The sequence below is a fragment of the Rhopalosiphum padi genome, chromosome 2, assembly GCF_020882245.1.
Source record: "Rhopalosiphum padi isolate XX-2018 chromosome 2, ASM2088224v1, whole genome shotgun sequence".
NCBI classification, from domain to species: Eukaryota; Metazoa; Arthropoda; class Insecta; order Hemiptera; family Aphididae; genus Rhopalosiphum; species Rhopalosiphum padi.
The window spans coordinates 18,117,359-18,139,204 of NC_083598.1; the positions used below are offsets into that span (position 1 = coordinate 18,117,359).

Below are 21,846 nucleotides of genomic sequence, written 5' to 3' on the forward strand. Positions count from 1 at the left end.
TATAAAATATGTTGTGATGTAATGCAAAATTGATGAACATTTTATGGTTATTGCTTACATTATACAATTATTTTAATTATCATTATATTAACATTTTAAATTAAATTATTTATTTTTGTAAGTCATATTAAATAATTACCATAAATTTTAAAATAAATAATAGTACATTGTATAGAAGTGTTTTAACACAAAAATAAATTGGTTCCTTTTTTATCAGCAGCTTTTTTGCCAATGTCTTTTTATCCTAGATTCACTTAGAACATAGTTTGATAGTGAAACATCAACAATGACAAAAATTAAACCACAATAATCCAATTTTGTCATTAGTGGTATAACAGTGCAAATATTTCAAATTATTTTTATATATGTATTTGTAATAAACTATTGTACTATTATTATTTGCTTGTAACTTTTATAGTATATATCAACAATACACAATAGTTATAAAAATCAATCAACCATCCTATTCAACTGGCTCTTTTAACAACTAATATTTGCAGCGAAAACAATTAAACAATTATTATAAAAATAATAAGTATTTAATCTAAAAAATAAACAATAATTTACAACATGTAGATGTATGTAACACTATTATAATATATAATGTATATTATACTAGCTTAATCCCATACATAATTTTAAAAATAAATAAAGTAATTTTTTTTTAGTTAATTATTAGTGGCAGCATCATTTTCAATAATTTTGAGTGCATCTTCTGCTTCTGTTGCCAGAAAATAATCGTCTGACTTAAAAATTACTGGCGGTTCATAGGCAGGTAATTGCTTAGAAGAATGGTCTTCTTGTTTTTTCTAATCAAAATTAATACAATTAAACAATAATACAATATTATATTAGCAATGTGCATTTATAACATAGCAATTGACTTACAAAAAAGGGTTTCAAAATTGTATTCAGTGGACCTTCCTTATTAATAGGCATACAAGCCTCAGCTTCAGTTAGTTGTTGGTCGACTAATTCTACGTCTTCACCAACTTTATTAACAAGCTTTTCTAATTTGTTTACAGAATCTGTTAGTTCAGTAACCTTGGACTTCATAGCTTTTATTGAATCATAATGCATCTCAGTACTTTCCATTCGTAATGCACGGACCTGAAAGTAATGGATGCAAATTTGAATTTTATCAATCGGACACTATTAAGAATATATTATTATTATTTACCATTTCCATAAATGTCTGAAACTCTTCCAATCTGGTAAGCATATCTTCGACTACATCTTTTAACGCGCTAACCTGAGATGACCAAGAATAGATCGATAATAATACAATGTAATAATAATAATAATGTATTATTTGCCTAATATAAGTATATCTAAGCATAATGCGTAGATTAATTACTTATGTTTTAATGTAGTTACCTCATTTTCATTGTTGACTTTTAAGTACTCGGAATAATCGATGGCCAGCTCGTCTAACATCATGAACTACTCAAACTTTAAGTTACAACGTATAGGATACAATTATAAAAGAAATACAAAAAGTCTCTCCGTATCACGAATTCACGAATAAACAACCTGTCGACAACCAAGATGTCTGTTTGAATATTTTTTATTATTTAGTATTTACGTAGGTGAATTAAACTCTGACAAGCATTATCATTATCAAAACTTGATAACCAACTAGTGGTAGGTTGGTTACGATAACCGTGGTCACCGCTTACCACTCGAGTGATAAAGAACCTTTAAAATGAGTCAGTCTATTCGCGATTGAAAGTGCAACTGCGCAACAGAGTAACAGTAACATAATACGCTATTTTGTCGAAGTCGTCATAATAGTATAATTTTATGAATATAATTATATTATTAATTGTTATAGTATTTAATCGTATATTCTAGTATTTTACAAAGTTAAACGTATATACATTTTACAATATTTATCTGCCTATTCTGTGGTTGTTGTACGATGGATAATAATTATTATTACCTTGAAAATATTAACGTATTTATGGGTCTTGTTGTGAAATTCAGTGTTCAAATAGGTTAATCAGGCCATCTGGGGTGTCATTTCAATTTTTTTTTTTGGTACGCAAAAATATTGAGCAGGGCACTATTTATTTTTTTTCGACATATTTGACATTATTGTGATGTGGCCGAGCGAGCCAAAATTTACAATTTAGAATTTTAGGTATACAAATGTATACACTGGCACACTGCGTACAGCAAATGACGCCCCTGAGGTTAATAGGTAGGCACAATTATTCACACTTAATTTTCAGCTAAGTATTTATTTTTAAATTTTTATAAATGTGTATTAGGACTTAGGAGTTATACAAAGAACAATAATATATAAAATGTTAGTCAAGTTGTATTTAATTAATAAATAAAAATAATAATGCATTTCATACAAGTTTCTTTTTTTTGGTGAGATTTTGGTATATCTAAATCTAATAAATGTGCAGATGAACGCTTTGAAGGTAATAACTAATAATACTAAACCATTGTCTTTATTTGTTATTGAATTCATAGATTAAATATTATTCACTATTTTTATCTATATAATGACAATTTTAATTACATTATACATTGTACGTCATATAACTATAACATAAAATGTGTGTTGCTTTTCGTCTGCATTTGGATGATTTGTGTTTCGGTCTATTATGACTTATGAGTCGCGGTTCATGTCAAATCAATCACAAATTCACGAATCAGATTTCAAATTGTCTACGATTATAAGATCTTATAGTTACAAACTAGAGACTGGTACAACATTGAACATATAACTCGATTCCGGTGTTTGCAAGCTGTCGGCTTGAAGTGGGCAAAGTGAAAACTGTTTTACCAGAAACTCAGGGAGGAGTAAGTCGTGAATGGTTTGAGGTTGTTTAGAAATTTGTCACCCGCAGGAAAAAGTCCTTGTCGATAATTTTTCGTTTGTAGAACAATACTCAATAGGGTAAGTTTATTGTCGTCTTTAAATGTCTAGCAGTCAGTCATCACCTGGGTGTAAATCGCTTGAAAAAAAGGTATTATTGTATAATTATTAACAAAAAACATTTTAACAATGTCGATATAATAATGTAAATTTAACGTGCAATTTATTGTGTACTTGGTTAAAAAAAATTAAATATTAATTTTTACAGCCATACAAAAATATTGTTGTAATAATTAGATATATTATCGTTATTAGTTGAATAACTTGTAAGTTGTAACACTACAACTGTTGAAGTATAATTAATTTAGATTATATAAATCTTAACACAGGAAATGTGCTCAATGTACAATATTAGTCAAATCGCATATCATATATTATTTAGTGTGTTATTAATGTCTGTCTGCAAGAAATGTGTATATAGGTAATTCATATTTATTATACATTTAAAAACACACTATTTGAATTTACCAAATTTATTCATAAATTACCTCATTACACGAGGTCAAATTTTGAATATAAGCAAAAGATATTATACCAACATATTACATATTAGCAATTTTTAGTGTGAAAAAAAAATTTAATAATATTACCATACATACATACATACATATTGTAGTAGTACCACAATTTAATTGTATAATTTATCATTAATTAAGTACAGATATCAGCTATTAAAATTAAATAATTCAACTACAAAAAACAATGTACAGTTTAATTTAGTATTAAATATTAAGTGTAGATTACTTATATGTCGAGAAAATGGATCAATACGCGCTTGTCACTATACACTAATAATTAGTGATCAGTGTAAAAGCAAAGAACCAACACACTCGATAAACATATAAATAATGAAAACAACAAGAAAATATGCAAAATTCACTAAACGTCGATTGTAAAAGTTTCCTGTTGTACTTATTATTGTAAAGATTAATGGAAAAAATATGCATAATTGTGTTGATTGATTAGAATGAAAAAAATAGTTGTAAAATCTTACGGTATGTGTTTTAGATATTATTATAAAATATAATAAATATAATATTTATATTATAATCTGAGGTCGTATCGTTTAGCGACATCTATATGAGAAATAGTATATGTGCTTAGTATAGTATTTTGCCGGTAGAAAGCGTTATAGTAATTGAAAAATCAATGTTTTCACATAAATGATAAATATTATTATATTATTATAAGTGTTATAAGTTATAAAACTATTGACTCGCTGTACAGTCGTACAGGTACAGTTAATTAAAGGTAGACCGTATAATGTAAATAAATACATATGACATTTGAGTAAAGTGTTGTAGTCTTGTAGAATGTTAAGAGCACGATCCGTGTGTGGTTTAGGTCTATTAGTATTAGTTGTTACTATTGTTAACAATAATTTTTACGTTTCTATAAATTAGCAATGATACATTGATACGTATTTAAGGCTTTTGGAATAGTACCTACTTATATGGTGTCTGAATAATAATTGTGGTTGTTTTTGACATAAAAGGGGAAGTTTTTATAATTATTACCTATGCTGTTTTTTAGCTGTTTATCTAGTGCTATTTTTCGTAGTTTCGACTAGTTTAAAACTAAATTTAAAATGACAATTTTTTTTTTTTATGAATATCATGTATTTACAAAAGTCATATAAAATAAAATCTCGTGTTAAAGACGCTTTAAGATAACAATAAATTGCTTGAAAATGTATGCTACCATAGATCCCTGGTGGTATGACCATGGTTGATTATGGGAAATAAACGTCAATGTAGTGGAAAAACATTTAAAATGGACTGTTGACAATTTTTCTACTTTAACCTATTAAAATTTAGATTTATATACAGTATAAACTTAAATTACGTCACTAACCCTTAGATGTTACTGATTTCTCTAAAGTCTAAGGGCATATATATATAATATCGAATATGCGTTGCCTATTATAGCGGTGTGCGGTCAGAGCAAGCTATGAAAGCGGCGTGCGGCGCATGCTCGGCTAAAAGGAAGAAATAACAATTTTAGTATTTATTATGCTATGACTTATACGTTAAAATAGCTATGATTTATTAATTTTCGTAAGAGTATTATTTAAAGTACTATATCCGGTTTTTTTTAAAAGAAATTAAATTAAATTTCATTTTTATAGACAATTTCTTTACAAAAGCGCTATTTTAAAATTTTTAAAACTCCCTGGCTCTATTTTTATTACAGTAATGACTGGTTGCGGTAGAAGATGATATCCATGTTTTTATATTATTGGTAGTCGAAAGCGTTGTGCCGAGCGCTTATCGATATTTTTAAAAACATATGTAATTCTATTATTTTTCCGTTGCATACCTATCGAATAATTATCAGTATCAATAGTCAATACACTTTTATTTTAGAAATATATTTTAAATTGTAGTTTTTATCAATAAAATACCATTTTTTTTTAATATTTAACTAGAAGTCTTATTTATTTTTAGCGCTTATCCACTATAAAATATTATCGCGTGCCACTGGTGTACCGTATCAATCATTATGAGTAACAAGCACTAAAACCTATAACATGTTGCTTTTGTACACTAAGTTAATTACCAACATTTAAAAATTAATTTGACTCAGCAGTCAGCACATTTTACTTCTCGGATGGTAGACCAAAAATTCGTGGTGTATCCTTGTACCATTTCACTCTATACTAATCAAAACTTTAAATACTTATAACTTATAAACTGCTCGTACGAATTTTGGTTTTTATGTATCGAAATACTCCAAAAATAGTTTTTTCATAGTATGGGATTAAACGTGTGTTTTCGTTCAAAAAAGTAGAAAACTTATAACATTATAGATAAAAATAAAAAAGAACGGGCCCTTATTATAAATAGTGCTCCCTTGGCTACGGAATTGTGTGAGTGGAGTGTCTAGCAATCGTTGTATCGTTGTCCGATCTGTATACTGTATAGGAGTAGGTATTATTAAAAATTATCTATTACACACCAATAAATGAAAACTACAGTGAATTTTAAATTCAATATTTTATTAACTTACAACAGGTTTACATTATAATGCATATGCTATATTGTTATTAATGTAGGGATATAGATTAGTAGCATTTAATAAATGTACTCGAAGAGCTTAACATATCACTAAAAAATACCTACACATTAATAATGTGGTATCTTGAACAACATTTTGTAAAAATATCTAATTTGTTTTTATAATTAATCAATATTGTAAGATAATAATATTGTTTAGTATCTGCAATACTTTTATGATCGATTTATTATATTAACAGTCATTAATCTTTATATATCTTATTAGTCATTTATTTGTGATATGTTATAGGTAATATATTTTTTTTTTGTCATTCTGAATATATATAATGGTTTGTTACGTTTCAGTCACTGTTTGATTTAAAACTGTTTATGCAATTTAATATTTGACGCATCCTAATTTTGTATAAGCCTTGAAGGTTAGATCACCTTTGCAAGTATAAATACGGCCAGAGAATCAGGAATGAAAAACGCGCGCGTCTTGATAAAAAAAAAATCATAAATAACTTCGTAATGCTATATTATAGTGTAATAAATTATAATATAATATGTAGGTATTATACATGTATAATGTAGTGTTAAAAATATTGTTACTTAGTTCTTCTATACGCTTTCGTATGTTTTATATGGCATGGTTTATGTGTTTTCGATTTGATTTTCTTGCACCCGGATTTATGAGTACAACACGGGTCTGTTGTAAAGCACGGACTATCCGTACACGCATACTTGAACGTTACGACCTGTTCGATACATAATTTTTCAGGACGTTCTGCAGTCTGCGTTGTGCATTCAAAGCACGGTGGTGTGACAGGTCTTAAGGTCGTCCTGATGGTCGAATCACACTTGAAATAAGAAATTAAACCAAAGAATTTTAGTCATTTTTTACTAGCGGAATGCGTTATATAGATACACACTAGTTAGTCAGTATTAAATGCATAAAATGATGTACATTCATCGTTTGATTGGAGGGGGAAATTATTTTCCTAAGAACACAAGCTACAGGATTTTTTTTTCTTAGGTTGGAAATAATTCCCCTCTGCCATATAAAGGTTTTTAATTACCCAAACACGAAATCCATACAAAAAGGAGGTACCTAATTATTTATTATCGCTTTCGAGCTTTTAAGCTTTTCTTTGAAATTTTTTTTTGTCTTACTGTCTATTACTATTAGTTATTAGTTATTACTATACAACTTCCACTGAGTACACATGTATCGCTATATAATATATTATATTTATTATTTATAATTTAATCATCAACCTTTAAAAATGGTCCAGCCTACCTTTTCGGTTTTCCTATCACATACATCCATTAATATTTTTGTGAATCACATGATTCAAATATACCCCTTTAGATCCGCCACTGTCTTACAGAATACATGGGTTCGGGACAAAAATAAAACAGATTTGCATATCGATAAAAAATAGCGAGGCGTACGTACATTTCGGCCGTATTGATCAGTTGTCAATTCAAACATTTCATACGTCCTTCCGACTGTCCCGTAGATAAAGCATTCCATACAAATTATATACACAAAACAAAAATTAATTGTGTTGAACATATCATAACAAACCTTGTAGAACAAAAAATATGTAATTTGTGTGTATATTGATAGATGACTAAATTACAATTAAATATACTTTAAAATAATATAGCAAACATAATTTTGGAAATTTAGTGGTTTCCTCGCAACTAATTGCATAGTTTATAAAAATATACTGTCTGCATTAAATTAACATCTATATAAGGCAGGATTCAAATAAAATTAAAATTAAAAATAGACGATTTAAAATAAGTATAAAACTGTTTTTTTTTCAAATAGCAGAGCGATAAATGAATTGTCTTTACGAAGACGTGCGTTTTTTTATCATTTTTTATTTGGTGCGTCAGAAATTTGTCTGACTTTTGTGTGTGATTTTAAAGTAGAAAAAATGTTGTCGTTAAATGCGGTCTGTATACAATAACCGTGAGGGCCGCCAGTTGTCGACCACTGCTATGGAATATCCCTCACATCCGCTTCAGCTACCCATAATCCCCAAAAATCATTAAATTTATTATATAAAAATATTTTAAAATAAAGAAACACTTATTTATTTATTACACATCACCCAATAACATTATAATTTAAATTACGATTTATAAAGATATATAACATGTTATTAATAACTCATCAATACACCTATATGAATACAGTATTGTGCAACAAAAACTTCGTCGAGAAACACTTTTATGGTATACAGCACAACCCGTGGTTGAAGATTATGACATAAAAGTTTAGCTACCAACAACAACAAAAAAATATAAATACGATAATATGTAATTTATTGTATCAAAAAAAAACAGTATTGTACATCGACAAATGGGCTTCGAATCAAATGTATATTATATACGTGAAAATTTAAGCAACAATAATAGAATAAATATCTCGTACATCGATTGGCGTCCGCGATCCTATGTGCGAAAATAAAAAAGAACGAAGAAAAACGTTTGGAGAACTGTTGTCGGCGGTCGTACTCGTTCCGCGATCGTGACCGCTACTAACGCAAACGGCGAAAATGTCGTATATACGCACGGCTTTCAAAAGACGCAAATTACGCGAATTCGAAAAGAACAGGTTGGAAAAAACTCTGGAAAAGTTTTAAAATCCCGTGAAAAGTTTGTACATAATAAATAATTATTTAATATTTTAACTTTTAATTTTTTGTCCGAGAAATTTTTTATTATTATCATTTTAATTATTCTTATTCCTAATCTTATTATTATTAATATTACTATTTTTATTATTGTTATAATTATTTTATTCTTATAATAACTTTTATTTAAATTGTGTGTTTATCAGCGATTGCACTATTGGGGTTTCGACGGTTTCTTGTTATCTGTGAATGAATCGGGTATAAAAGGCCCGGTGAAACGACCAACATTGACATTCACCGTCTGTCCTCCGTCGTAGCAAGACCCACCCTGGGCAGACTTGCGCGATTAGGGAAGGCATGAGGTATCTATATTTTTTGTCAAAGATTTTTTGATATTTAACATAATATGTTGCCTACACATTATATTGCTTATACTCGTATATTATTAAACAGTGATTTTATTCATGCCTATTCGCAGCTCTAACATTTCCTTAACTCTAGCTCTGGCATAGACAAACAAAATTCGACCTTGGCATATAATATAAAAAGTCTGACACCGTTCGGGCAGTGCGTTAGTGGTTGGTTTGTTGCGTTTGCGCAAACACTGTTCATCAAATATTTGCATATTTTATTTTTTCTGTTCCCGTGTTATGCGATAAACAGTCATTCGTAGGAATACGTTATTCGTAAGTGTTCAAGTGTGTTTCCCAAACAGAACGTATATTTGTAAAACCCCGTTTCCCTGTGCGTTATTGTCATTGTCGACATATGCGCAGAGTTACGGCGGGTTGCGTTCCGCAGAAATGACAAGTCGCGCGTACGTCGGATCTAGCGAGCAGATGGCATAGTTCCAGTGACTCGTCAGAGTTCCGCGTTACGGGTGTATCGCTCTCATTTGAGCTGCCTGTCTCGTGTGCCGCTGTGATGATCTGACAACGCGTGCGATTCGATTCTGATCCGATTATTCGGTGGCTGTGACGTCGTTGAATGACATACGAATCTGTTCGAAACATTGTACACATTACGAAAACGTTGTGTTTTTTTTTTTTGGTAGTGTTTGTAAAATTGCAACGTATAATAATTGTCTATTATACAAAATTTTTTTAGTAATACATATATCCACGTTCATTTAGTTAAATTTATTAATTATAAGCACCTAGTTATGAATAATTTTTTTTTTATAGATTTCCTATAAAAAATGAGCAATTAATTCAACTGTGGCCAATCACTGTTAAAAGGGAATTAGTGTAAAATTTGTTGAAAAAACGCTCATAGATTTGACATTTTCTTCTTAAACATATATTATTATAATAAGACGTGAAAAATAGTCACGTTCACAATATCTAGGATCGCAGCGGTCGCATAAAAAAAAGGTCCAGGTGTGGTCGCCGCAGCCTAACGATTGATTATATCAATTACCCATTATTATTAACCAATTTTTTTTTCATAGTCAATATAAATATACAAATATTATGGCTATAGGTTATAGGTATATTTTGCATCGGAAAAAACTGATGATTTACAAATTCACTACAGCAAATGTTGCGTTTCCAGCGTTCCGTTTCAAGCACTGAATTTATTATGGTCAAAATTATCATCGGCTAATCATTGCATGCTCAATACAAAACACACATTTTTCTTCTAGCATTCTAATCTTGTAAAATTGTACATCGTGGCTTAAAAAAATAGACAAAAGTAATCAATATAATTTGCATTAAATATAAAAAAACTGTATTAAAAATAATTCGTCAAGTATTTGCATTTGTATTTGATGCAAATAAATGTAATTAAATATCATTATTCAATACGTAACATAACTGTTATTATGTTGTATGTTATTACACAATCGCTGTACAATATTATTTTAATTATTTTGTTTTAAGTTACACATTATTTTGGTATCTATCTGATTAAAGTATACTAACATATATATTTGATAAAATTTGCAGCTGAGAGACAACATAATAGCTTTTTGATAGAGATTCTAAATAGAAAAATAGAAAATCTTCTGACTAATAAATAATAATTATAACGTCGATTAAACTGTTTACTCGAATATAACACCGAAAAAATAACCATAGCTATACACATTAACATTTTACGGCTACATGATCATATTATGAGTAATTTTGTAGATCCAACCGATAACTTGAGTACATGCTCAAACTATTCGCAGAACATCATTAATATTTTTATGATAATTTGTAATATTTTACATACAAGTACCTACTCATATATTGCTTTTGAAATATCTTTAAAAAGATTGTTAAGGTACCTGAAGGACAGTACAATTTTTTCATCTTTAAGTTTAATAATACTCTGTCTATATTACATTGCTATTAATTCTAATATTTTAATTAATCCATACAACATTTGAATAGCTCAACGTAAATTGCTGTGTAATATTACGTTTTGTAACGGAAACAATAAATGAATAGTGTGTTCTATTCATGAAGAATTAAAAAAAAAAAAACGAAATAGATTAACAATAAATTAATTTTACAAACCACGTAGGTATCTTTTACAATCTATTCAAGGTTTACATTTAATTCTCGGGAAAGCTGTTTAACATTTAAGTGCTGAATTATACGTACAGTCAGTAATTTATGTAAAAAACACCATTTCTTACTCCCGTTTACTAGTTCTACCGCGTCTTAACGGCCAAGTATTTTGCAGCCGTGTACAGAAAAAAAAACAATGGAGCAGCTAAACATCAATATAAAATACAATACATCAGAAAAAATATAGCACTTTAAGTTAAAATTAAACAAGTGCACGATATTTTTAATTCTGATATTATATTTACACAGGGTAATTCAACTGCAAGCATGTCCTTCCCCGTCTTGTTTTTTTCTTTAATGCATTTATTTAAATTCTTATTTTTAAAATTTTTAAATATATTTAAAGATTATACCTTCATACCTTCAAATGCTTTTGAAACTCATTTGAGGAGTATAATACGGTGAACTTCATTCGAAAAAAAAAACGACAATCTATTTTTTTTCACTGTAATTTTTTAAACATGATTTTTTTGAAAATGTTGTGTGCTAATGCCTTCGTCATATTATATATAAAAAAAATCTTTAAAAAAACGAATACTTTTCAAGGAAATTAGTTTTTATATTAAAAAAAAAAACTAGCATGTACAACGACACACACACACTGTATATTATATTGTAGTAAAACGTATGACAATAGTCGTGGTTAGCGCTGCAACAGGTTAAAATAAATTTATAACACATATCCTTTTAAATATTGCCAAACAATTTATTAGATACAATAAATTATATATTTATAAGACTAGAGTACAATGATATTAGACCGCACAATTGTTGTAGGCTAAGTGGGTATAATACGATTGTAGTATACACATGGATATAATATTTATGACAAAAAGTTTAATAATATATAAATTTTGATACATAATGGTCTAACCGTTATGCGTTTAAACGTAATGATATGTATTACTTAACATTATATCAAAAAAAAAAAAAAAAAAATTGTACCTAAAGTATACGCTAGTCGAGTGAACAACAGAAATTTTTTTTATACACATAATTTATTATAATTATCATAAGAATATATTATCATCAGTGTTAGGCAAAAATATATTTTATATTTAATTAACATATAGCTAAACAAAATTAACTACGGATGATGATTGCTTTTTTATTTTTTACTCATATGGCATGATTAATTTCACTAACTATTTATTAATTCAATGAATGTATAATGTATTCATTACATTTTAAATGTAATATTTATGACCTCAAAACATCTGTTAATCATTGAGTTTTATTCCGAACACTGATAAGTAGGTATATTATATAAGCGTAGTATGATGCATAGTAAGTATGAAATTATAACTTTTCGAAACAGTTTTTTGTAGTTTCAATTCGAAATCCAATACGATTGAATTGTATGCATGGCGTTTCTTTTAATAGTCGGGTACTCAGTTTCTCTAGAAGTTTTTGGAATAATGTTAATTATTATTTAACTATTTTTATTATATTATTATATATATTTTTATATCATCATTTTTAAATTTTTTTTAATGATATACGCAATTTAATTTGCAAAACAATACGTTAATACATGCTAGCTATTATTAAAAATAATAAAAATATAATTTTTTTTCAAAATATTTTATTGAAACGAATTCAAATTATTATTAAAACAAATTTTTTTCTAAAATTGCTTAAAACTTTTTGAGAAAATTTCCCAGAAAGCATTTGAGAATGATTATACACACTCCAAATATTTTATTATATTATATTATAGGTATACTAACCTAATCTAACCAAACCGTTTCACATTTTATTATTTGTGATTATAATATTTTCAAATGCTGTCTGAGGAGTGTTAACCTTTCAATGAATTGCCCTGTATACAATACATACCTAGTAATCATACCTATCTATAGTATATAGGTCATACATGTATAATTGTAATTTGTTTCGTCAAGCGTGAAAAATTATTCTGCTTCAAATCGATACATGTATTATATGCATTCGTAGAATCTCCGATATTGTTATTGTGCATTATTTTATAGTTGAAATAAAATAAAAACGATACATTTATTATATATATAAATATTATTATAGGCGCCTTGAACGATGAGTGTTACGTTCATCGTACACAGGTATTAGGTGGTCTTAAAAATTAACGTATAAATATTATGTAGTGATGACAAAGAAAATTATTTAAAAAAAGTTGTTTTTAACTAACAAGTAAATTAATAATAATTTCTATTTAATAATAATAATATCCAACTGAACTCTTAAGTACTTTTGCAAAGAATCGTCAAGGGATTCAAATTGTTCTTAAACATATATTTAATGCAATATAAACGTATTACGTCATGTTTTTTTTTAACATACGTTATAGGTTAGGTACATTATAATATTATATTACAATAATAACAATAACAACAATTACAATAATAATGATGATGATGATAATAATAATAATAATAATAATATTGCTGTATTGGCCGTATGAATGGTGCGGAAGTTACCTAGTGTTCTGGCGGTAGTGTTAGTTTGAAAAGCAAATCTGAAATGAAAATAATAATATAATAAATGCAATTGTATAAGACATGTATGCACATAACAATTCAAAACGATAAGTAGTTGTTTAATATCTCATTTATAGAAATATTTAAATCATAAATCTTCAAAATCTTAACTGTTGATGAGAAATGATAAGGTTTAAAATTATGAAGATTTATATGATTATATGAAACTAATGAGAATCTTAAAAAAAAACAATTAATTCAATTTATCAGTAGATGAAGTATGTATTATTTATAAAAATGTATATCGTTTTAAGTATATACTGTGTGAAAATTATACCGACATATTTTCGAACGTACAGGGAAAAATAAAATAAAAACCAACTTAACTTAGCTAATATTATAATATTTTCTATTTGGTTGGTATACAATAATTTCATCACTATAATACCATTATTTATGTGGTTTAATAAAAAAGTTATTAGAGAATCCTGAAATCACTTAGAAAAATGTTTAAAACTTGGATTTAGGCGTTATAACTTAACTTTTATAACTTTTATAAAATAAGAAAAAAAAATGAAAATTTGTTTAAGCTTTAAGCTAATCCCACCCCAGTGACATGTAATTTTTAGGTAATTATTATTTTTACTATGGATTTAAATGTACCGCGCTACCACGTGACAGTCTCACTGCAAATCAAATGTCATTCAAATTTATATCGTAAGTAAAACATTATACTATAAATTTAATGTTTCGTTGAATGTGACAATCAAAGTTCGAGGTGAGTTTTTATTGTGTTTTTTAGAAGATTTAAATGACAGCTAAAACAATTCGACTTTTAAATATGAAAAAGTTTACATTCTTTGTTAATTATGCAGTTCATTGTGGTCTAACACAGTGTGGTTGTTAGCTATTATTGTTATTTAAATATTTATATTCTAACATAGAAATAAATCCTAACAATAAATATCTGGTGTACTCATGGTATACCGAATTTCAATGGACCTAGAAAATAGTGAGGTTAGGTTAGGTAGAGTCTGTTAATCGATATTTGTATCATAAATCAAGATTCAAGATATTTATAAAGGAACAACAGTTATGTTGTATCGAGATTTTCGTTAAACTGAGCTTCGTTATATTATCGCGAGTTGATTGTATATTATATTATAATCCCATTTACCCAAAAATGAAATTAATCAAAATGATGCAATATTTAGAAATAATTAGCACTTAGAAGTATAATTTAAATGATTTTTAAATTATACACGTCTATTTTTTTTAAATAATTAAAATGATTAAAATGGTTTGATGAATATCATTAAAACATTTTTAATGATTTTTATTGCCATAATTTATCAACTATATAAGTATTTTATAATGCTTTTAACAGAATATAATAATTACTGGTTTTAAAAAGTGTACATAATTGAATGTATTTTTGAACTAACGTTATTATTATTTAACACAAGCAGATTGAATAAAAGTTTTGCTGCATATTAGGTGCGTACAATATATATTTATAAAAAAGTTCTAATATTAATTGTGGCCCGATTAATATTTGCTGTATTTATTGTACCTATATAATATTATATAGTTTTCACTGACAGATTTATTTTCTAATTTTATTCGTGTTTTAATATTTATTTATAATAGCAAATAGCGAATGAGAAGGAAACTATGTGTAGTGAGAAAAATCGATTGATATAAATTTCGTTACTATAAATCTTTGAAAAATAATATTAATCAAAATTGCTATGTTAAAAATACTTATTATAAGATGCATTCTCAATTAAATACGAATAATGTGATTACTAAACAAGTTATACAAAACATGACCACGAAAAATATAGTGATGAAAATTAAACAGACTGTAAGTAATCAATTGAAACGAATAGTTGTTGTTGATATTAATGAGAAGCCAAGTAAAATTATTCATATCCATCTTTCACAAGCGCAGGTACTTTGACAACATATTAACATCATACATGCTAAAACAACCCAACCCAGAATTCGGGAGGAAATTTTTACCGCGGGACGCAACTAGTAGCCACCCGTTTTGAGGATGTGTTCGAACCTCTTCCTTTCAAGGGAACTTGGTTTATTCATTTTTTTATTAAAATACTAAAAAATAATAATTTATGACAATTAATAACAGTAAATATCTTAACATTTTTAAAATATAACAACAATAAAACGTTAGTAAGCTTCGATAAGAGGAGAAAACCATTTATTTTACATCTTTTTGTGCTATGGTATGAAATTTGTCACCTTTTTCCCTTGCATTTTTATTAAAACCAATATTTTAGAATGATCGTGCTGATTACACTGATACTGCTAACAATTATATATTATATTGTATATGATATACAAGCGATACAACAATTTTAAGTTATTTTTAAAATATTTGGAGTCAACTGGTATCTGGTTTATAAGCAGAATATGTAAAAAAAATCAGAGATTAAAAATATAATTAAAAAATATTTTATTTCTATATGTCTTGAGTCAGATGTCAGCAAAATAGGTAGATCGTATATCAATACTATTATAAAATAATTAAATACAGATTTTTTATACTGAAACATTATTGTGCATTACTACATAAAATAGGTAATAAATAACTTTTTTTTTCAAAACACAAAACGAGAAAAACGTGTAAAAGATGTATGTTTTCAAAATTAAAAAAATCCTAATACTTATTTCAAAAGTGCTTGAAAATCAAAGAGGGAATCACGTGTAACAGAATACTTATAATTTGTTAACGAAAAAGTAAAAATTAAATTTTAGTTTCTCTCTTATGGGAAAAACACAAGATTATCAATATATTTTGCGGTGGGTCATAAAACATGTTACTATGTCCCGATCTTGAGGTTTATTTATTTATATCAACTAGTAATGTAAATAATTGTTTATGATAGGAAAAGTACGAAATATAATTTTGTGTTTCTACAAGTTCAAAATAGAGATGTTGTAATGGTGTGTATTTGAGAACATATTATTTTGTTAGTTTTCACCTCTAAATTATTAAGAAAATCAAAAACGATGAATTTTTTTGTTACAAAAATTGTTTTTGTACCATAGACGTTCAAATATCAGAGATATTACCTAATATCAAAAACCGAAAAAAAATGACACAACTTCTATAAAGTGTAATCGTGGCTGCGGTGGTCATTAAGTCGGGATCGTTGCTTACTTATAGATAATTACCTATTTATGATATAATAATATACTATAATATATTATGGCGACGAAATGATAATATTATATATGTATACGGTATATAATATTGTTATTTGTTTGCGGTTCAGTGGACGCCCATAAGTGCTTGGATGTTAGGCTGTTGTATGAGACAAGTCTGACAGGAAGATGTCATTGGCGGTGCATCGGTCAGCTCCTTTTCCGTTTCGCCGATGAAGCTCATTGCCGTTGGCGAGGTGTCATCACGAATGCGATCATTGTCCATCGGTTCGTACAACTCGTTACGGCCTCCGCACAGAGACTCGTCAGCCGACCCGTTTGCGTCCTCGTCGATGTTCACTTGAGCGCCAACGGAACACTGAAATTGTAATAAATCAAAAATGAAATTATTAATATTGTTTTTATTTTTCATAATTTTTACCATATATTACTGAACCTACGGTGTAATATACTGCAGGTAGCATTCCTATTATTCTTGCACGTTTCGTCCCCCGATTAGTTTTCTTAACTAATTTTATACACGAGCCTTCTCGCGAATACAAATAAAATAATATTTTTTGAAAAATTGAAATTTTTTTTATAATCCATAGTGTACTATAATATGTCTAATATTTTTCATAATATATTATAGGTATACAAAGTATAATTCTGTGATAAACAACTGAGGTTTATCCAAACAGGCATTAGACGCAAATGTTTGTTTTTTTGTTCCTACGCGTTTATCGTCATGCAATTTAATCCTCTGGTATCTCTGAATGCATCAGTATGATTTTTGTTTTAATTTTTAATATGTTTCAACAATACAATATTATACATTTATAAAAATATGTAATTTAGTTACAGCGCCGACTCATGGGTTTTTATATTTACATCACATTTTTAATTGAATATTATATTAGTGATGGCCATGAACTAGAGCCAGTTATATAATATAATTATTATATCATAATGAAAACAACTATCAACGCATAATATATATAAATATTATACTTGGTTCGAATGATCAATACTATTACGCATATAAACTACATATAGAATTGATATTATTTGACGTTTTAAAAACTTTAAAGTGTTGATTAATATTTAAAAAACGATAAAACTTTCATCCAAAAACACTCCGAGGTATGTTAGAAAACTGATATTCAATTACAAATATCATTGTCTATGTCATGATGAGTTTTTCGAAAATATAGCCACGTAGAAAATATTAGGATAACCAGGATCCGAGGAGTGGTGAATGGAAAGATACCTCAATGTCTTAGAAATTAATCGAACACCCACGCAATAATAAAAACACGCTGATAACAAAAGGTTGTTTTATCAAAGCGATCGGCGATGGAACAACATCAAATGGCGAAAACAATTTTGCCGGAGTGCAAACGATAGGTCTTGCATGTCGACAGAACGGGCAAAGGAAAGTGAATTGTGTTTGAAAAATTCCTTGACTAGGTATTAAAAAAAAAAAAATAACGACAACAACTACAGCCCACAAGTCACAACCAACGAATACTCCAAAAACGTTCTCGGCCGATTGAAAAAATCGAAGTGAAAAAAAATACATAAAAGAAAAGATTCTATCCCGGTGATATCGCTACGTAATTGTTATGAGTTTAATTAACGAAAAACCACTACATATTAATAACACGGCGTGTTTTTCAAAATTGTATATTGTGCAAGTCAACTTGTTTTTAAACACCGCGAATGTTCGAACGTATACGCATAATTTATAATGTTTTTAATATAATATAATATATAGTTGATTCTATCACAGTACACATCGCTATGATACCATTTATAAATATTTGAACTATATAGTACCAACAATAAGACACTTCTATAATAACTAAGCGTGTACGCCAAAAACATCAAGATAGGAAAACTTTTTAACTGAAACTCTTTTTATTTTCAGCAGAGGCTTTCGTTTAACGAGTTTGGTATATTTTTTATATTGTATATCGTATATTTTTATTATTATTATTATTATTTTTTGTAGAAAGAAGTACTCCAAAAGTTTCATCAGACACTCTATATAATATAATGGATTAAAAATTGGACAGCGGACACGGATCGGGAAAAAAAAATATTTTCGTAACAACGCCATTATTATTGTTATTACTTATTATAAGATAAAATGTTTATAAATAGTTATTATACATATTATTATAATACAATAGATCTGAATCCATCGTTATCCGATGGGAAAATGTATAATCTATTATTTTTAATATAATTATAATTATATTTACGTATGTAATTAATTACTAGGAAGCATATTATGTTTTAAAAATGTGTATTGAATTTTTTTTGAATAACAGCTATTAATGCTTGGAAAGTCGGAAAACTCAGATTTTTGTTTTTGTGAATGACGATTGTTGTTTTTTTTATATGTATATAATTTTGATTAATGATAATAATTTAAGATAATATATAAATTCAGTAGAACGAATGTTTGCCTATAAATAATAACAATGTAAATAACAATATATATATGACATGATATATACATAACGTCCGTATTTCGTTTCGACTTTCGACATATTGAAGCATCGTCATGGGCGACACGATGGCGCCTATAATACTCCCCTAGCTATTTGTATTCACCGTGAAGTCTCCATGTCGCGAGTGAATTAAGGAGCGGCGGCGGTGACGTGTTCATGGACTTTTGTTGTCACACAGGGTGGGTCGCTGTTTTTACCCGTCTCACCAGTGATATAAGTATATATTATAACATCGATACGACGATAATACAATGATAACATGATACAATACATACACCCATCACGTCTCAATAATATAACATAATATTTTACGAGTCACATATAAATTAGTCGAATTAAATAAATATATCGTACATAATAGTATCTATACGATATCGTTTAATATGGTCGGCTGTTATTTGCAATATGTACCGCTACAAATTTTATTTTCACTTTGACTATCAAAATATTATAATATTGCCTATACTCCCCACTTTATCATTTTATATTCATTATTAGATTTGATCGAGATTTTTTTAGAATTTTCGTTTAACCGTTCATCGACTATCTGTCTATCCATACCATTCCGAATTGATTGATATTAACTCAACCACACACACACAAACGCATATATATTATATATATGTATACAATGAATTAATAAGAAATCGTATTTTGGGGCCACATGTATAATATTATAAACGTAGGAAATCGTCGTGTGTGTGGATTTCGGTTGATATTAATGTAAGTCGTGTTTGCAGCACGCTTCGCGGGTTATCGCATTGTTTGTTTTTTATTTACTTCCCAATATAGTAACAGCGGCGGCGGCGGTAGCTTTAATAACTTAATGTCAGACAAAGTCCTAGACACGAAGCCCGGTCGTCACGCACCACGCCCACGATTGATCACTTCCGGTGGTTATCATTTCGTCGGTTTTTAGGGTGTGGCCGTTCCCTCGTTACGCCGGGCGGTGTTGCGTTTGCGAGCTTGTCCGTATAGTACCTACACATAACATATATTTCTTCGACGTGTCTGTGTGTATTCGCGTATAACGAGTATATTTTGATTCCGTTTCGTGTTTTAATTACGACCTCGGGCCGGCAATCCGGTCACTATTCGCCAGATGTTTGCGTCGGAGGGTGTTGTGTCGTAACGGACAAGTGCAGTGGCAGTATCATATTATTCGTTCATCGCGTTTATGTACATAGGTACACTTACGTTGTAAAAGAGACACGCGAAGTCAATCGACCAGAAACGCCTGTGTATTCGTCATTGCCGTCGCTATCCGCGTCACGTCAGATATACTGCAGTTATACGCGTATAGCTAGCTCGGCCTCCCGCCCGTCACGGGTAAACACAAATCGCGGGATTTGTGTCCTCGTCGAATTTACGACCGAAAATTAAAAAAAAAATCTAAAATATAGAGCTCTGACACGCAACTTAGTACCAAACGTCGCACACGCTGTACGACGTGCAGGCGAGTAAAGTTTCGACTTCACCGTAAAACGATGAGCTTATTATTTATTATATAGGTATAAATATAGTGTAGCTATATTATCTGAATTTTGCCGGGTTAAAAAGAGTTTATTTTTCTTTGGTTACGCGTTTTGCTCTAGTTGAAATATTTAATATAATTACTATTATTATAACGATTAATTTAAGATATTCCCTCTTCTTAATAATTATGGATATATTTTTGATTTAAATACTAAATACTGGATACAGATTTAACAAATGCATAAGATCCAACGCAAATCTAATGTTGTGTTGTATTTATTTATAAGTATTTACATCGAAAATATATGTCCAATAAAGAAAGAAAATTATAAAGAAAATTATTGTATTATTTCTATTACAAATAATAGTTTAATAATCTATTAACAATAATATCCATGGACAAAATAATATTTTATTATTCAAAAAATGAATTCATGTGGTAAATTGCTCTATAACAATTTACAGCGGTCGGAAAAATAAGCTATAAACATTTTTAAAATCTCAATGAATCTATTAATATACATTGAAAACGGTCCAGTAGTTTTTGGGTTTATACAAGACTAACTTTCTTACATAATTTAATTCCGATTTCCAAATTGTAATTTTCTTTAATGTAATGAACATTAGTACATTATTTTATCAAGGTATAGCAAATTATTGTTGTTCATATAGAATTTCAGTAGAACTAATTTTAGTTTTTTTTTTACTCTAAGTACTTTTATTTTATTTTTAAAACGACCGTACCTATTTGTATGGAATAATTAAATTCCAAATACGTTTTAACCTGTACTATTGCTATATATCACAAAATAATAAACGTATATAAAATCACGAAGGGTGAACAGTTGACGAGTCTCTGAAAGATCATTTTTCGGTTGGACAATCAGTAAAATGTGTTTTTGTTGTATTTTCACTATTCCTGTGAGGTTTTATAGCTGTAGGAGCTAGCTAGTGTAATGGTGTTAGACAATCTACGCTATGGTTGCAACCTCAAATATAAAATATAATAAAGTAAGTATGATATTCGGCCAATACTTTTCAAAAACATCTCGAGGGGCTTAAACGAAAATAGTAATAATACTAAAAATAGACTAGATTTTATTACGTCAAATTATGTGTCAGA

General features: G+C 28.4%; 2 protein-coding genes across 3 annotated transcripts in view; both read right to left on the minus strand.

Moving 5' to 3' along the window:
* Positions 1–346: 346 nt before the first annotated feature.
* Positions 347–1,587, minus strand: LOC132922714 (biogenesis of lysosome-related organelles complex 1 subunit 4). Its single transcript, XM_060986366.1, has 4 exons — positions 1,378–1,587; positions 1,181–1,252; positions 889–1,110; positions 347–809 (listed from the first exon to the last, which is right to left on the minus strand). Exons 1-4 carry the CDS (start codon positions 1,438–1,440, stop codon positions 669–671), a joined length of 498 nt encoding a protein of 165 aa, XP_060842349.1. The 5' UTR covers positions 1,441–1,587; the 3' UTR covers positions 347–668.
* Positions 1,588–11,684: 10,097 nt separating this feature from the next.
* LOC132921914 (heterogeneous nuclear ribonucleoprotein C-like 3) overlaps positions 11,685–21,846 on the minus strand; it is a 119,826-nt gene continuing 109,664 nt past the window's right edge. For both annotated transcript variants that reach the window (XM_060985156.1, XM_060985155.1), the window contains 2 exons: positions 16,759–17,107; positions 11,685–13,595 (listed from right to left, as the gene is read on the minus strand). In XM_060985156.1, the coding sequence (XP_060841139.1) occupies positions 16,856–17,107 (252 nt within the window). In that variant the 3' untranslated portion in view covers positions 11,685–13,595; positions 16,759–16,855. The remainder of the gene's footprint in view (positions 13,596–16,758; positions 17,108–21,846) is intronic.

What these genes read in the sequence shown, in the direction of transcription:
- LOC132922714 (XM_060986366.1), bottom strand. Translation starts at nt 1,440, where the DNA reads ATGATGTTAGACGAGCTGGCCATCGATTATTCCGAGTACTTAAAAGTC. An exon ending in AAGTCAACAATGAAAATGAG is followed by an intron (nt 1,253 to 1,377) that starts GTAACTACATTA and finishes TGGTCATCTCAG; the next exon opens with GTTAGCGCGTTAAAAGATGT. An exon ending in CAATTTTGAAACCCTTTTTT is followed by an intron (nt 810 to 888) that starts GTAAGTCAATTG and finishes AATTTTGATTAG; the next exon opens with AAAAAACAAGAAGACCATTC.